This window comes from Melozone crissalis, unplaced genomic scaffold, assembly GCF_028551555.1.
Source record: "Melozone crissalis strain CALT ecotype California unplaced genomic scaffold, PUWL_Pcris_2 ptg000006l_1, whole genome shotgun sequence".
In the NCBI taxonomy this organism is placed as follows: domain Eukaryota; kingdom Metazoa; phylum Chordata; class Aves; order Passeriformes; family Passerellidae; genus Melozone; species Melozone crissalis.
In genome coordinates this window covers 27,316,867-27,331,982 of record NW_026535784.1, presented here as the reverse complement: position 1 = coordinate 27,331,982, position 15,116 = coordinate 27,316,867, and the positions used below count along the sequence as shown (strand labels likewise).

The 15,116-nt window shown below is 39.3% G+C and overlaps 1 protein-coding gene across 21 annotated transcripts in view; it reads left to right on the top strand.

Moving 5' to 3' along the window:
- The window catches only part of TENM3 (teneurin transmembrane protein 3), a 1,290,863-nt gene extending 1,277,362 nt beyond the window's left edge, over positions 1 to 13,501 (top strand). For all 21 annotated transcript variants that reach the window (XM_054295903.1, XM_054295906.1, XM_054295901.1 and 18 more), the window contains 4 exons: positions 1,009 to 1,305; positions 2,500 to 4,111; positions 5,909 to 6,039; positions 9,901 to 13,501. In XM_054295903.1, coding sequence (XP_054151878.1) covers positions 1,009 to 1,305; positions 2,500 to 4,111; positions 5,909 to 6,039; positions 9,901 to 10,656 — 2,796 coding nt within the window. In that variant the 3' untranslated portion in view covers positions 10,657 to 13,501. The remainder of the gene's footprint in view (positions 1 to 1,008; positions 1,306 to 2,499; positions 4,112 to 5,908; positions 6,040 to 9,900) is intronic.
- The last annotated feature ends 1,615 nt before the right edge of the window (positions 13,502 to 15,116 follow it).

Sequence of the window (15,116 nt, the reverse complement as noted above, 5' to 3'; positions counted from 1 at the left end):
TGGAGAAGTGCAAAGATACTGATATAGGAAAGGAAAACCGGACATTTTCCTTTCATAAATGCAGGAAAGAGAGCCAATTCAATGAAATTGAAAGTTGACATATTTTGAACACTAAAGGGAGGTGGGGGTGGATTTCAGTGTGAAAGTATTACACAGAAATCACTATCCGTCACTTGTAGTTTACGTATATATCAATAACAAGTTTTCAACATAAATGTATCTATGGCTTTATTTAACAAAGCCTTAAGAAAGCTAAGGCTTTATTTTCAAATCAAAATACTTACAAACTTCAAAGCATTTTCAACTGTTTTTCAATGGTTCAGTAGTCTTCCAGTAATTTATGGTTTTAGGTAGTCAGCTTTAATTAGTCAGTTAACTAGGAGAAAGATATAATCCTCTACTAAGGAGTTCAGCCTTATAAATACATTGCAGCAGTGGATAGTATACTGAGTTAAATTTCCACTTCATCCTGAATGCCTGTGTTCTAAAAACTGTTTAACCTTAATTTGAAGACCTAACATGCTTTTGAAGATCTTAATCTTGCATTTGCTATTTTGAAAAATACTTGTTGTGAAGGACTGAGATTCAGTTCTTTCTTAGCATGATTGTTATGAATTGGAAAAGCAGTTGCTGGGAATATATTTTGACAATAATTTTCTAGATATATTTCAGACTGCTTACAAAAGAACGAGTTTGTATTGAAATGACCCCATTTATTACCAAAGTTTTCAGTACACAGCTTTCAGTATTTCCTTAACAGTTGACTAAGCATCAAGAAAGAAAACATTGCAACAAATTTTGAGCCCTCTCTTCATATAACCAGACCTTCTAAGGCAGATGCTATTATAGTGCCTTACAGTTATATCAAGAAGTTGCTAAAATACTTTACACATACAGCAAATCAATCACTGTAAATGGTATTTAAAGAATAGCTAGCTTTGTGGAAATAACAGGTGGCTGGGGTTTGAACAGCATGATTGATTGTGTCATTTTGTTTGCTTTAAAAAGGTTAATGGCAGAAACCTCCTTTCAGTTGACTTTGATCGAACCACAAAGACAGAGAAGATCTACGATGACCACCGTAAATTCCTGCTGAGGATTGCCTACGACACGTCAGGGCACCCCACCCTGTGGCTCCCGAGCAGCAAGCTGATGGCTGTCAATGTCACCTATGCATCCACAGGGCAAATAGGCAGCATACAGAGAGGCACGACTAGTGAGAAAATAGAGTATGATGGACAGGGAAGGATAGTGTCTAGAGTGTTTGCTGATGGGAAAACCTGGAGTTACACATACTTGGAAAAGGTAAAGAACGCTCAGGTTTTTAAAAATGCTTGGAATGTGCTGAAATTCTGCAGCACCTCACTGCTGCATACAAAGCAAAAAATAGGTAGTAGAAGCACATTGCAATTATTCTAAGTATCAACATGTGATTCCAAGGGGAATGTTTCATTCCACAGATATGTAATCATGCTGTAGGTAATTGCTAGGAATTGATGTGTTTTTAAATTATTTAGGCCACTGACTAACAAGAAGCATCTGCATTTACCTTTTATCTTAACACTTAAAATAAGGTACAGGGACTATCTGCAATTCAGTTCAACTGAAAATAATTTGTTTGCAAATGCTCTGCTGTTGTGGGCTTTTTTCACTACCAAGAAAAGCTCTTTTTTCTAAATAATTATAGCTGCCAGTTTGTACTTGCTATATGTTGTAGCATCAAAATAAGGGATAGGCAAAAGCTTAGGAATCAATACATATGTAACAATTGCTGAATCATAGCATGCCTTCTAGAAATGCCTGTGAAAATCACCCTTGTGAGATATGCAGAAAGAGAATCCATGTCTTTTAGGGGTTTAAATATATTTCTGTTGAAGGTGTTGCTCAGCAAATACTGTTTCCTAGTTACCACAGACTTACTTTAATCAAGACCTGTGATACATAATACCCACACATTAGGAAAATGTCAGAATAATTCAAGTAGCTCCTTTCAATATGAATAATCAAACAGTTGTTTTGCCTATGTCTCAAAAGCTTACAGAACAAGAACACAGTATTCAGAGCTCTCAGGCTAGTCAAATTCTTCAAAATCATCTCTAATTGTAAGAGAGAAATTGTATCTCCCATATGTTGTTCTCCTCGTGAGTTAATGGCTCTAAGACAGTTTTACTTCTTCCCATATTAAACATGACTTATCTGAATCCATTGACAATCTGCTGTTTAGCTGTGAATGCTTGATAAAAGAGTGATACAGTCATAACAAGTAGCAAATTATGAATGTGGAACTACTAATTACAGAACCCCTTACAATTAGGCATACAAGTAAATTAGGCAGGGAGATGTTAACAACATGTAAGGTCAATGATAACTCAATTAAAGAGGAGATAATTTTCTCAAGTGGGAATGTCACATTTTTGTGAAGAAATAGTATCAGTATGTGGCGGGAGGGGAGATACCGCACCATTTGTCACATGATAAAAATCTGTTCTTAATTTTCAGTCAATGGTTCTTCTGCTCCATAGCCAACGGCAGTATATCTTCGAATATGATTTGTTGGATCGGCTCTCCGCTGTCACCATGCCCAGTGTTGCTCGTCATACCATGCAGACTATCCGCTCCATCGGCTATTACCGGAACATATACAACCCCCCGGAAAGCAATGCTTCTGTTATCATGGACTACAACGAGGAAGGGCAGCTCCTTCAAACTGCTTTCCTGGGGACAAGCCGGAGAGTGTTATTCAAGTACAGACGGCAGACGAAGCTCTCAGAAATTTTATATGATAGTACAAGAGTTAGTTTTACTTATGATGAGACAGCAGGAGTCCTGAAAACAGTAAACCTCCAAAGCGATGGTTTTATCTGCACCATTAGGTACAGACAAATTGGCCCGTTGGTTGACAGACAGATTTTCCGCTTTAGTGAAGACGGAATGGTAAACGCCCGATTTGACTACAGCTATGACAATAGCTTCAGAGTGACTAGCATGCAAGGTGTCATCAATGAAACCCCATTGCCCATTGATCTCTACCAGTTTGACGATATCTCTGGCAAAGTTGAACAGTTTGGAAAATTTGGAGTTATATATTACGATATTAACCAGATCATTTCAACAGCTGTAATGACATACACAAAACACTTCGATGCACATGGGCGCATCAAGGAAATTCAGTATGAAATATTTCGGTCATTAATGTATTGGATTACAATTCAGTATGATAACATGGGACGAGTGACAAAAAGAGAAATTAAGATTGGGCCATTTGCCAACACCACCAAATATGCTTACGAATATGATGTAGATGGTCAGCTCCAGACAGTTTATCTGAATGAAAAAATAATGTGGCGATACAACTATGACCTGAACGGCAACCTGCACTTGCTGAACCCCAGCAGCAGCGCCCGTCTGACACCACTGCGGTACGACCTGCGGGACAGAATAACCCGGCTGGGAGATGTACAGTACAGGCTAGATGAGGACGGGTTTCTGCGTCAGAGGGGCACCGAAATCTTTGAATACAGTTCCAAGGGCCTTCTTACTCGAGTTTATAGCAAAGGCAGCGGGTGGACGGTGATTTACCGCTATGATGGACTCGGACGACGCGTTTCCACTAAAACTAGCCTTGGGCAGCATCTCCAGTTCTTCTACGCAGACCTTACCTACCCAACCAGGATAACTCATGTCTATAACCACTCAAGTTCTGAAATCACATCTCTGTACTATGATCTGCAGGGACATCTTTTTGCCATGGAAATTAGCAGTGGAGATGAGTTTTACATTGCATCAGACAATACAGGGACACCACTGGCTGTTTTCAGTAGCAATGGTCTCATGCTTAAACAAATTCAATACACTGCCTATGGAGAGATCTATTTTGACTCTAACCTTGACTTCCAGCTGGTAATTGGATTCCACGGAGGCTTATATGACCCACTGACCAAACTAGTCCACTTTGGAGAAAGAGATTATGACATACTGGCAGGCCGGTGGACAACACCTGATATTGAAATCTGGAAGAGAATTGGGAAGGATCCAGCTCCTTTTAATTTGTACATGTTTAGAAATAACAACCCAGCCAGTAAAATACATGATGTGAAGGATTATATCACAGGTAAGAGAAGGTCACTTGATTGCAGCTGTATCTACAGGCATCCAGTTTAGAGGGAGTGAGACTGTAGGCAGAAGGGGTCCTCCTGTGATCAGTTTAACACACTAGCATCAAAGAAAATATTCACTGGAAGCTGGTTGATATTCTCCAGTGTAGACTTTTGCAAGACTGCTAATGTCAATTGCTCAATAAGCCCCAGGGCTAGCACAAAGTAATGTGTACCCAGCCAGGTGCATAGAAGGAGTAGGATAGTATAGAAAAAGGATTCAACTTCTGTTTTGGCAAAAAAAGGTGCTAACGTGCTTACTTTCATATCTCAATTCTTAGGGAACCTGTATGCTTTTTGTTGTTCTAGAGTTAGTGGTGTGTAGTGTTTTCCATTATTCTACACACCAAAAATCTGACTACACGACACCAAAATTTTGAGAAAAATGTATGGCTCCGATACATTTTATTTTTTTGTATTTGAATTAAGTGTAAATAATCCAATTTACACAGACATTGCCAGTCTACAGGAAGAGCTCAGCCCCACTTACTTAGGAGCTGTGAGACTACCACTTAGAAGAGCATCCTGGGAATCAAGTGGGTTTGCATTCATTTAACAAACAGCAGCTATTAAATGGGTTGCTAGCAGGCTGCCTGAGAGTAAGAATAAAAACAGACCTCTGAATCTGTCCTCTTTTAGCAGCATGTGCTGTAGGGAATGCAGCTGGAATCAGATTCTTTGTGCCATTGAAAATCATGCACTTAGTTCAGAAAATGCCCTCAAAATACAGTTTTGGTTCTTTTCTTAACATCTTTGATGTCTGAAATGCACAGGCAGACACTGCTTATATAAGGTTATTATTACAATTGGTAATTTGGCTGACTGGCAGTTTTAGATGCAGCACCTCATGAGGCATAGCATTTATTTCAAAATGTTAAAAATTATTTTAAGATAAATATTTTTTATTTATTTAATTTTTGGAAAAATCTGCTTCCTTATCCCACATATTGTGAGCATTCTTAAATAAAAATTATTAGGCTTGGTAAGGAGCACTCTGCCGATCTCTAAGCTTAGTTTTTGTGGAAGATAGTGTAAAAAAACAGAAACAAGGCAGCGCACTCTTTCTTGCCAAACAATTGTTAACTGATTGTTGACACCCCTAATTTATTTTTAACAGAACATAAAATGTATCATAAATAATGTGATCTAATGGTAATTTGGTATCCTGTCTGCTTACTGATGCATTTCATTAGCTTTTCATTTCATCGATCCCACATCATCTTGAAGAGGAGCAGATTTCTCTTGAATCAACAAAAAATATCTGCCAAATCATTTAAAAGGTAATTGGCCATATAGGTGATATTTCAGGAGTAGTTTGAAGTCATTACACACACCAAAAGGATAGGATGTGCTCTGCAGTACTTTTTTTTGACTTTGTTTAAAAGTATTGATGATGAGGGTATGACATAAAGCGTGTTTAACCTGACTGTGAAATTCCAGTTGGTTTAGGCTGTATGACAAGGAAATCGCCCCTTAATTGTGGTGCCATAGTTGTTTTGGAAGTCACCAGAACCATCAGAACCTGATTGCTGAACTCTGCAATACCTTTCAACTGAGCCTAGTGCAACTCTTTTATAGAATAGACATCTTCTTTTAAGTTTAGAACTGAAAGTTTCCTGTATAGGTTTGCTGTTTCCATACAAAAATAAATCAACTATGCCAGAAGCTATTATATGTAAAAATTGTGTGGTTGCAAAATACAGAACTATTCTAATATTTTTCTCTGTTTTTTTCTTATAATTATTCCCTTTCAGATGTTAACAGCTGGCTGGTGACATTTGGCTTCCATCTGCACAATGCCATCCCTGGTTTCCCTGTTCCAAAATTTGATTTAACAGAACCTTCTTATGAACTTGTGAAGAGCCAGCAATGGGAAGACATACCAGTAAGAAACAAATCTAAACATGCAAATTGAACAAGATAGAATGTTCCCTTCCATTCAGATCTTATAAGGCATGGATAATTCTGACAGCCAGGGTTTTTTGCTAAGTTCAATCCAAACTTAGTACCTTTATCTAGTTTAAGAAATTACAAGTGGAGGGTTTATTATAGATTTGCTAAGTTAGGTACTATTTTGTATAAGCTTTTGATTGCTTTTAGCAATTATAAAAATTTTAAAAGACAATAATCAATGAAAAGTTTAAGATGCTCTAAAGATGTCTAATTTTCATAGCAGAAACTACAGAAATTATATTTTTACTAACATTCTGCCTGAAGACAGTAAATGAATACTGTAGCAAAAAAGAGATGGTGAAATAAACAGAAGAAGAAGAGGTGATATAACATACCCATACCAGGCACCACTATAATTTTGCTTCTTTTTAATATTAACCATGTGTTATGGACACCATGTGTTATATGTAAAGATAAAATACTGAAACTGAAATTACCTGAGGTAAATTCTACTATATCACATAAAACTCGGGTGCTTATGAAGTTCTTTGAAACCAAAAAAAATGAACTTTCATCCTGAAAACCTGCTGCGATTTTAAATAATGAAAGAAATGCATGTGGAAGTAAAATCTAAGTCTGCCATTTAAGAAAATTGTATTTACAAATTAGGCTTACTCAAAGATCAAATACCTATGCCCTCAAAAATCCTATGGTTTTTGCTTTAGAAAGAAGCATTAAGAGACATTAAAATGGGTGATCCCATTCTAAACAGTCAAAGAAAAGATCTCTTTTTACAAGAATCATGATAGAGAATGCTACAAAAATTAAAGATGATACAAAGTTTAAAAATCCTACAACCTAATGTAGATCAAATGTCCTTAGCATGGTGGCCCAGCAGAAGGGAACATATAGAAGCTAACTTTGCATTCAGGAAGTTAGTTAGTAAGTTAGTTAGTTTGTTTGTTCATTAGTTCATTCTTTTTTAACAGCAAGGAACGGAGTAACAGGGAGAGAGTTTAGAGCCCAGCATGAGACTAGTGTCTTCCATGAGCAACAAAGTGAAGGAGGAGCATGGCAAGCATTCCAGTTGTATTGGGAGATAAGAGACCTGTCATCAGGCATGGCTGTGAAGAATGATCAGAAGTTGTTTAGGTCTCAAAGATAGGTCTCAAAGGCTAAAGAATGAAATCATCCACTAACACCAGCAAAATCATACCAGGAATAGAACCAGTCTGGTCAAAGAGATGAGGGCAGACAGCTAGTTGTCAAAAATCTTTGAGAAAGAGCTCAATAACATGAGGAATGCCAGGAGCACGTGATGTGACAGAGCAAGAAGGGCGTGGTAGGAAAACAAAGATTCAAAATTCTCACGTAGGAAGAAGCTGCAACTCTGGTATTCACTGGTGAACAAGCAAATGCAGAAGGAGGCAGAAGTAAACACACAAACCACTTGGTATTTTGAAACATTCTGGAGTGAGTGAGCTTTACTGAGCTCTGAGGATAAAAAAAAAAAAACTTTGTCATTATGAAGTTGCTATAGCATTTTGCTGCTCTCACTGATGATTGCTGTCTACAATATATTTTGTGCCCAATAGCTTTCATGTAGGATTTACAACAGCTGAAATTCATACTCATTAGCAAATGCAGACCAAAATCTGCCACATTCAAGAAGAATGGAGAGTCCAAGTTAATTCATAATTCCCTCAGGAGTTATCCCCTCCAGAAAGCTACCCGTGTGCAAAACAGAGAAGCCTTTGCAAACTTTTTGCCAAGCTTTGATCAGCAGCAAGGCTGAATTAAGGTTGTATGAATCTTAATGACTCCAGTTGGTCTCCCATCCAGAAATTTAGGAAAACAAAGCAGGCTTTTGACTCATTTGTCAGCAGTGAATCAAATGGTTTAAGCAGTATTTTACTGAAAGGAGAAGGGGTCAATTGGAAGATAAACTGGATCATCATCAAAAACCAAGTACTCATTTTCAAAAGTGCAGCCAAAGCTATTTAAATCTTTGTTTCCTGCTGAGGCAACTGCCAGGACAGCTGTCTGCTCCCCACCTCTATCAGTACAGCTCATTCACAGCTTGTTGCTGCTAAGGCCCAGGGTTAGACCAGTAAGTTTTGAGGTCTTATCCCAACCACAGCCGACCCTGTGATTTGAGCTGTCCTGCTGTCTAGGTGCACTAGCTAACCATTCCTGCTAGCTGCTCCTACTCTTTCAGCTGTCCAGGCTAAGCACTGCAGTTGTGCTCACAGGTCCCATTCCCCAGCCATCCTCTCTTTACCAAGAGTGCATCTGGCACAGTGGGCTACACACAGCTCTTCCATGACATTCTGCTATCCTAGCTTTTCCATTAGACTGGCTTGGTGGTTCTTTTCATACATTGCCCCTTGTCTTTGCTAGCTATGAACAAAATGCTGCTATATTCAGGGTTGCACCCACCTAAAGCTCTTGCGGAAAAGCTCTTTTAGGCAGGAAGCTGATACTTGAAGTGAAATGGAAGGTCACGCAGCCCAACCGGCCACAGTCTTTTCACACATCCCCTTTTATCAGTTTCTGCAAGTACTTGCAAGAAAGGGTATCAGCCCCCAGTATTCCACCTCACTGGTCCATACCATTAGCTTCCCTCTCTTTTACTGTAAAGACTGTCATTACAGTTTGATTTCCCTTATTTCTTCAGCAGCTTGAGGGATTGTGAGAGCCACCCTGCAGTTTGGTCTCAGGCTGCAGCTGCTTGAGACTCTTATCTCCTGACTCAGCGTAAAGAAAGGTTTGTTCCAGTTCTAAAGCACAGCTTCATAACCTGCCAAAATCTCCTCAGTTTGACTGGACTCATGGTAGACAGGAATCATAACTGAACAAGCTCAGAGGAAGAGATGCCACCATAGTAAGATGACACTGCAGTGAGACAGCTCTTACCTGTATAACATGACATGGGCTGGCAATGTGCACTGGCAGCCTAGCAGGTCAATCCTGTCCTGGGCCGCATCCAATCAGCAGGGCAAGGGAAAGGAAGGATTTTGCCCCTCTACTCTGCTTTTGTGAGACCTCAGCTGAAACACAGCATCCAGCCCTGGGGCCCCCAGCACTGGAAGGACATAAACCTGTTCATTGAAGTCCAGAGGAGGGCCACCCAGTTGATCAGAGGGATGGGGAGTACCTCTTCTATGAGGAAAGGAATTGGGCTTGTTCAGCCTGGAAAAGAGAAGGTTTTCAGGTAACACAGCTGAAGCCGTCCAGTACCTCAGGGAATTTACAGGAAAGATGGGGTAATACTATTTACAAGAGCAGGTGGTGACAGGACTAGGAAAAACGGGTTCAAATTGAAAGAGAGTAGGTTTAGATTACATATTAGGACAAAATTCTTTACTATGAGGGTGGTGAGGCCCTGAAACAAGCTGCCCAGAGAAGTTGTGGATGCCCTGTCACTGAAGGTGTTCAAGGCCAGGTTGGATGGGTCTTTGAGTAACCCAGTCTAGTTGAAGGTATCCCACAGCAGGGGGTTGGAACTAGATGATTTTCAAGGTCTTCTTCCAACCCAAACCATTCTGTGATTCTTCTGGTTATGTATTGGCATTGCAGGTCTGTCCTGTGCAGCCCAGTAAGTAGCCTCTGAAGTTAAAGCTGATTTTTGTGCAGGTTCTCAGGGAGACAAAGAGTAAAAGCAGTGAGCATTAGCAAAATAGTCTTGTAACTCAGCAGAACAAGCAGTATGCAGATCTAATTAACTCCTTGGCACTGTCAGTTGTGGCATATCCTGTTGTTGTCCACGGGCAGCACACCAAGAAATCCTGGCTGTTTGGCATTTAGGGGGCTACAGATGGCTGGTAAAACTTCTGTCTGTTCTTGTTTACAGCCAATTTCTGGAGTGCAACAACAAGTGGCGAGACAAGCAAAGGCTTTCCTTTCCCTGGGAAAGATGGCAGAAGTGCAGGTCAGCAGACGGAAATCCAGCGGAGAAAAGTCGTGGCTGTGGTTTGCCACGGTGAAGTCTCTGATTGGCAAAGGGGTGATGCTCGCTGTCAATCAAGGCAAAGTGCAAACAAACGTGCTCAACATTGCTAATGAGGACTGCATAAAAGTGGCAGCTGTTTTGAACAACGCTTACTACCTAGAAAACTTGCATTTCACTGTGGAGGGAAAGGACACGCACTATTTTATCAAGACCACCTCCCCTGAGAGTGACCTTGGGACACTGAGGCTGACGAGTGGGCGCAAGGCCCTGGAGAACGGCATCAATGTCACTGTTTCCCAGTCCACCACTGTGGTGAACGGCAGGACTCGTAGGTTTGCTGATGTTGAAATGCAATACGGTGCTCTAGCGCTTCACGTCCGCTATGGCATGACACTCGATGAGGAAAAGGCCCGGATACTGGAGCAAGCCAGGCAAAGAGCTCTTTCCAGTGCCTGGGCCAGAGAACAACAGAGAGTAAGAGATGGAGAGGAAGGCGCCAGGTTGTGGACAGAAGGAGAAAAGAGGCAGCTGCTAAGTGCTGGAAAGGTACAAGGATACGATGGGTACTATGTACTCTCTGTGGAGCAATATCCAGAATTAGCAGACAGCGCTAACAATATACAGTTCCTCAGACAAAGTGAGATAGGAAAGAGGTAACACACTGGCTTAGCTCAGGCTGCCAAAGAGACTGTGTACCAGTGTCTTCTAAAAAGGAGACTAAACTGTTTTGCTGCATTACTACTTGAGCCTAAGCTTACATCTTTGCTCAGATTTTTTCTGTAGCACAATCCAGACTCTGTAACGAAAAGAGCGCCTTCCAGAAGAATGATACTGCTAATGACAAAACTTTTTTTTTTCTCAATGACCTTAAAGGTGATCTGCTTTAAAGAATATGTTTACATATGCATATCGCTGCACTCAAGTTGGACTGAAAAGTATTAAAAAAAAAAGAAGAAAAAAAGAAAATAAAAAGGCCTACAGGTTTTGCAACAGGCTGTTTCTTTGAGGCACTGTATTTAATTAAGATACAGACCCATACAGTGTTTCCAAATAGTTCTGAATTGTTGACCTTTGCTTACAAGAAGTAGTCTCTCTCTTTCTCTCTCTCTTTTTCTCTCTCTTTCTCACTGCATAGGATGTGGTATATATCTGTTAATTTTAAAACATGGGGCAAAAATTACTGTTTATAGACAACCCAACTGCATTAAACTGTGCTGCTTTCTAAAAGGACATTGGCACAAGTGACTTATGCTACCATGGGAATTTAATAATGGATTTTACAATGCTAACATGGTTTGCCTTGGGGGGAAAACAGCAAGTAGAATCCTTGTTGCATATAAGCAAAGGAAACCCTGATTTTTTTGTAAATTATGTGAGACAAGTTGTTTATGGATTTTTATATGAATTACAATTTACTGTACATCAAATATTAGTCTCAGAGGAGTTAATTTATGTAAAGTGTTTAAAAAAGTTTATACTTAAAAATAAAATGATAAAAACATGTGCTGTGTGTGATTTTTTTTAAAGAAAAAGGAATTGCACCTTTTATGTTATAGCTGTACAGTATAAAGGATTATATTGTAGAGATATAACAGTGATGACTAATGTCCAAAAGTGTTAATATTTTTGTATTAGGTTTAAAGCTGTGCATCTATCACTCTGCTGATAGGATGGGACACTCCACAAAGTGGCTGGCTGAATCAGACCACAGCTCCCTCCCCTCCCTCTCCTGTCACCCAGGCCAGTGCCACTTCATCAGTCATTGTTAGAAGGCACAGTAACCAAATAAGTCTCATTTAGTATGATGGAAGACTTTAATAGGTTGGGGTTTCCTTGTCTTTTTCCAGCCCTAATGTAATAAATGGACATTTATTCATACCAGGTGGGGTTTCTGTTGGTTTTTTAGAAGCTTTGTTTCACAATGGAGGAATAGTGTCTCAGGTGCTCGGCAAATTGTATGTAGAAGAAGAAGAAGAAATTATGTAGTTTCATCCAGTTATGTCAACTTTGTCTTCTGTACAATACAGCTCTTTTAGGTGTTAATAACTCCAGATAGAAGAAGCGTACCTCTGACCTGATGCTACAGAATTGCTCTTTAGGCAGGCAGGCTGTTCAGTAGATTCATCTCCTGGCCTTCAGCTGGCAGATCAAATCTCATTACTGTGAACACAACCTGGGGATGGAGAGGAAGGTCCAGTTCTAGTGCCTAGTCTGCATCTCCACACCACTGCATAGATTTGGCATGCTCTGCTCCAAGGCCCAGTATATTTGCTGCAGGAAGAACTCAAGTGTGCAGCTGGTTCCTTATAGGAAGCCTGTGGTGGCATCTATGGCATCTGTTCTACATCTTGGCTGAAACCATTCTTGGAGCTTTAGTCTCATGAACACGAAATTCAGCCACAAAAATAAATATTTTTAAGATGAGACAAAATTGGGGGTTTTGATGTTCATTGAAATATACACAGTATTTCTATCCATGTATTATAATGACAGAACATAGTAAGTGAACGTGTCTTGACTATGAATGGTTCAAGTGGATGTAATAAAAATAGTTTTCTAACTGCTTTGTATTCTGAGAGTCTATGGTAATACATACTCTAAATTGCACATTAGGATTGTTTGATAAACAGATTTGAATTTCTCCCAGCCCAGTCGCTACCGAATCTACAGTATCAGTGCTATTACTGTATGTGTGTATTTGGTAGAGCATACAGAACTAATTACACATATAATGAATGCTAATCATCTATTAGAATTAAAGCACAGATTAGTTGTTAGTACTTTTACCCTTGAATCTTGAGGGCCCTAAATTTAGAGAGGATGGTATTTCAGACCCCAGAGGTGTGTCATTGAGCTACGTATTCTTTTTCAAAGATGTAAAATGCTAGGTGTTTGCAGTTCTGTTGGGTGGCTCTTCCACAGCACTGTATTTAGCATGCTGTAAGTGCTCTCTGTTGAAATAGGCTCATATTCTAAATTATGTCCAATGTTTCTGTTCTGTTTGAATATGAAAAGCTTGTATAACATGTCAACATTGAAATATATCTTCTACTTGGCGCATACCAGTCCCTTCTCCTTTGTTCTGGCACCAATAAACAACAAATTATAGTATCTGTTGGTGATCATTTTAGATACAGTCAAATCAAGCCAATTAGTGGCCTTGTTAGTAGGTATAATGAGCCTATTTCTTGCTAAAAAAGACTTGTGATCTGGACATGTTCCTGCAGGAAATAGTGACCTTGGGGAATATAGACACAAAAGATCTTTTTAAAGAAAAAATATGCATAATTAAAGAAGCATATTACAAAAATAAGAAAAAAAGAAAGGAGATTCTAAGTATTTTAGACAATGCCAGTGAAAATGCTATCCTGATATTTTGAGATGTATATTTCGTCTGATTTGTATTGTTCTTTTAATTTGCCTTCTTAACTTTATATGTGTCCTGAATTTTCCACAAATTGATAACTATAGATTGCATCTAGGCTTTCCAATAAAAGCCAACCCAACGTGTGCGTGTGTGTGTGTTTATATTTGGGTTTTTTTCATCTGTATGTCAGATACTGCACCTGTGCTGACGCTTTTCTCTTATTGAAGAAACAAAGTGATCCCCTTGCACTCCTATTGATTCATTTGCTTCACAGTTGGCTGTACCTTTTTTTGACTCTCTCCAATGGCTTCATCTGCTAGCTCAGCAAAGTGAATTACTCCATGGGATCTCTCAGGGGGCCTACTTTACAGAAAACATTAAATATACCTCCACAAAGCCAAATCTTTCATAGATAAGGAGAGCCAAAGAAAAAAAAAAATCACTTAGAATTGTTTTCTCTCTTATCCTCCTGAGTAAAAATATGACAAAAAGTACTTGATTATAAAGAATTAGATTGGCACTGGTAGTTACATATATACACAGAAGAGATCCTTCAACCTGCATTTAGACCCCCTTTGCAGAAACTGCTGACTTCAGCACAGGTCTTCGTCAAGAGACTGCTTTCATTTTAGTTGGAACAGGCAGACTTCACCACACTCACTTTGCAGTAACAACCTTGAGTTGGTAACATGTTGATCCAGCACTAATCAGGTCACTGCTTTGCTAACTATGGCCTAATTTTGTTATTAAAAAAAAAGGCAGTAAGAGATCTTTGTATGTTCACACTTGGGAGGTGAGAGATTTGCATTTGACAAGGGGGGAAAAATGCCAGTTACCACTGCCACTCTTCTGAGGCATTTCTAAAGTGATGGCTGTAAGGCTGTAAAAGAAAAAACACTACATAAAATAACAGTTAAAATTGTCTATGGGAGAATAGGCTGCATTTGCAGAGAATCAGATGACAAAATGCTTGAATTCTGATTTCAGGGAAAAAAAGGAAGGGAAAAGCTTCTGAAAGTGTTGATACCTTGATATACTGCTATGTCCAGAAGGGCAGGCTATGGCTTTACATATGGGCAGCTTGAGAACCTTTAAGAAAAAGAGGAAGAAACTCATGCATAATTCTCTGGGGATGGCAAAGCAGAGGCACTTATTAGAAACAGCTTCTAAGCAGCTTATTAGAAGCTGCTTATTTGACACTTATTAGAAGCTGCCAGGGTTAAAAATAAGCCAAAGCACAGAGCATCATCCCACAGCATAAACTGAACAGCACAGACAAGTGATATCATACCCCTAACTGCAAAGCCACATCCACACCCACCAAACTACTCAGCTTCTCATCTACAACCAATCAGTCTTAAGGATTAAAGATACAAGCCTTATAAAATTAAATTGATCTTTACACACACAAGTTGCTGGGGCTCAGTCATACCAAACAAAAAAGACAAACTAAAAGTGATAAAAAACAAAATGTAAACCAGTTAATTGATGAGTATGTGCCAATTCTTCCCCCGGGAAAAAAGGAACACATGGTCTATAGCTGTCATGCTGACAGAGCTTAAGGCTTCATTTTTTACCTCTGAAGTTTTTAGCTTTGTGGCAGACTGACCACACAAGGCAGATTTAACTGTGTGAGTACCTAGGCTAGATCTATTCAAAAAGTCAAAATACAAATAATAGGTAAATCTCTGCTCATCCCCCCAGCCCATTTTTTAGCAGAAGTAACATAAATAAGGATGCCAAGTCTTAA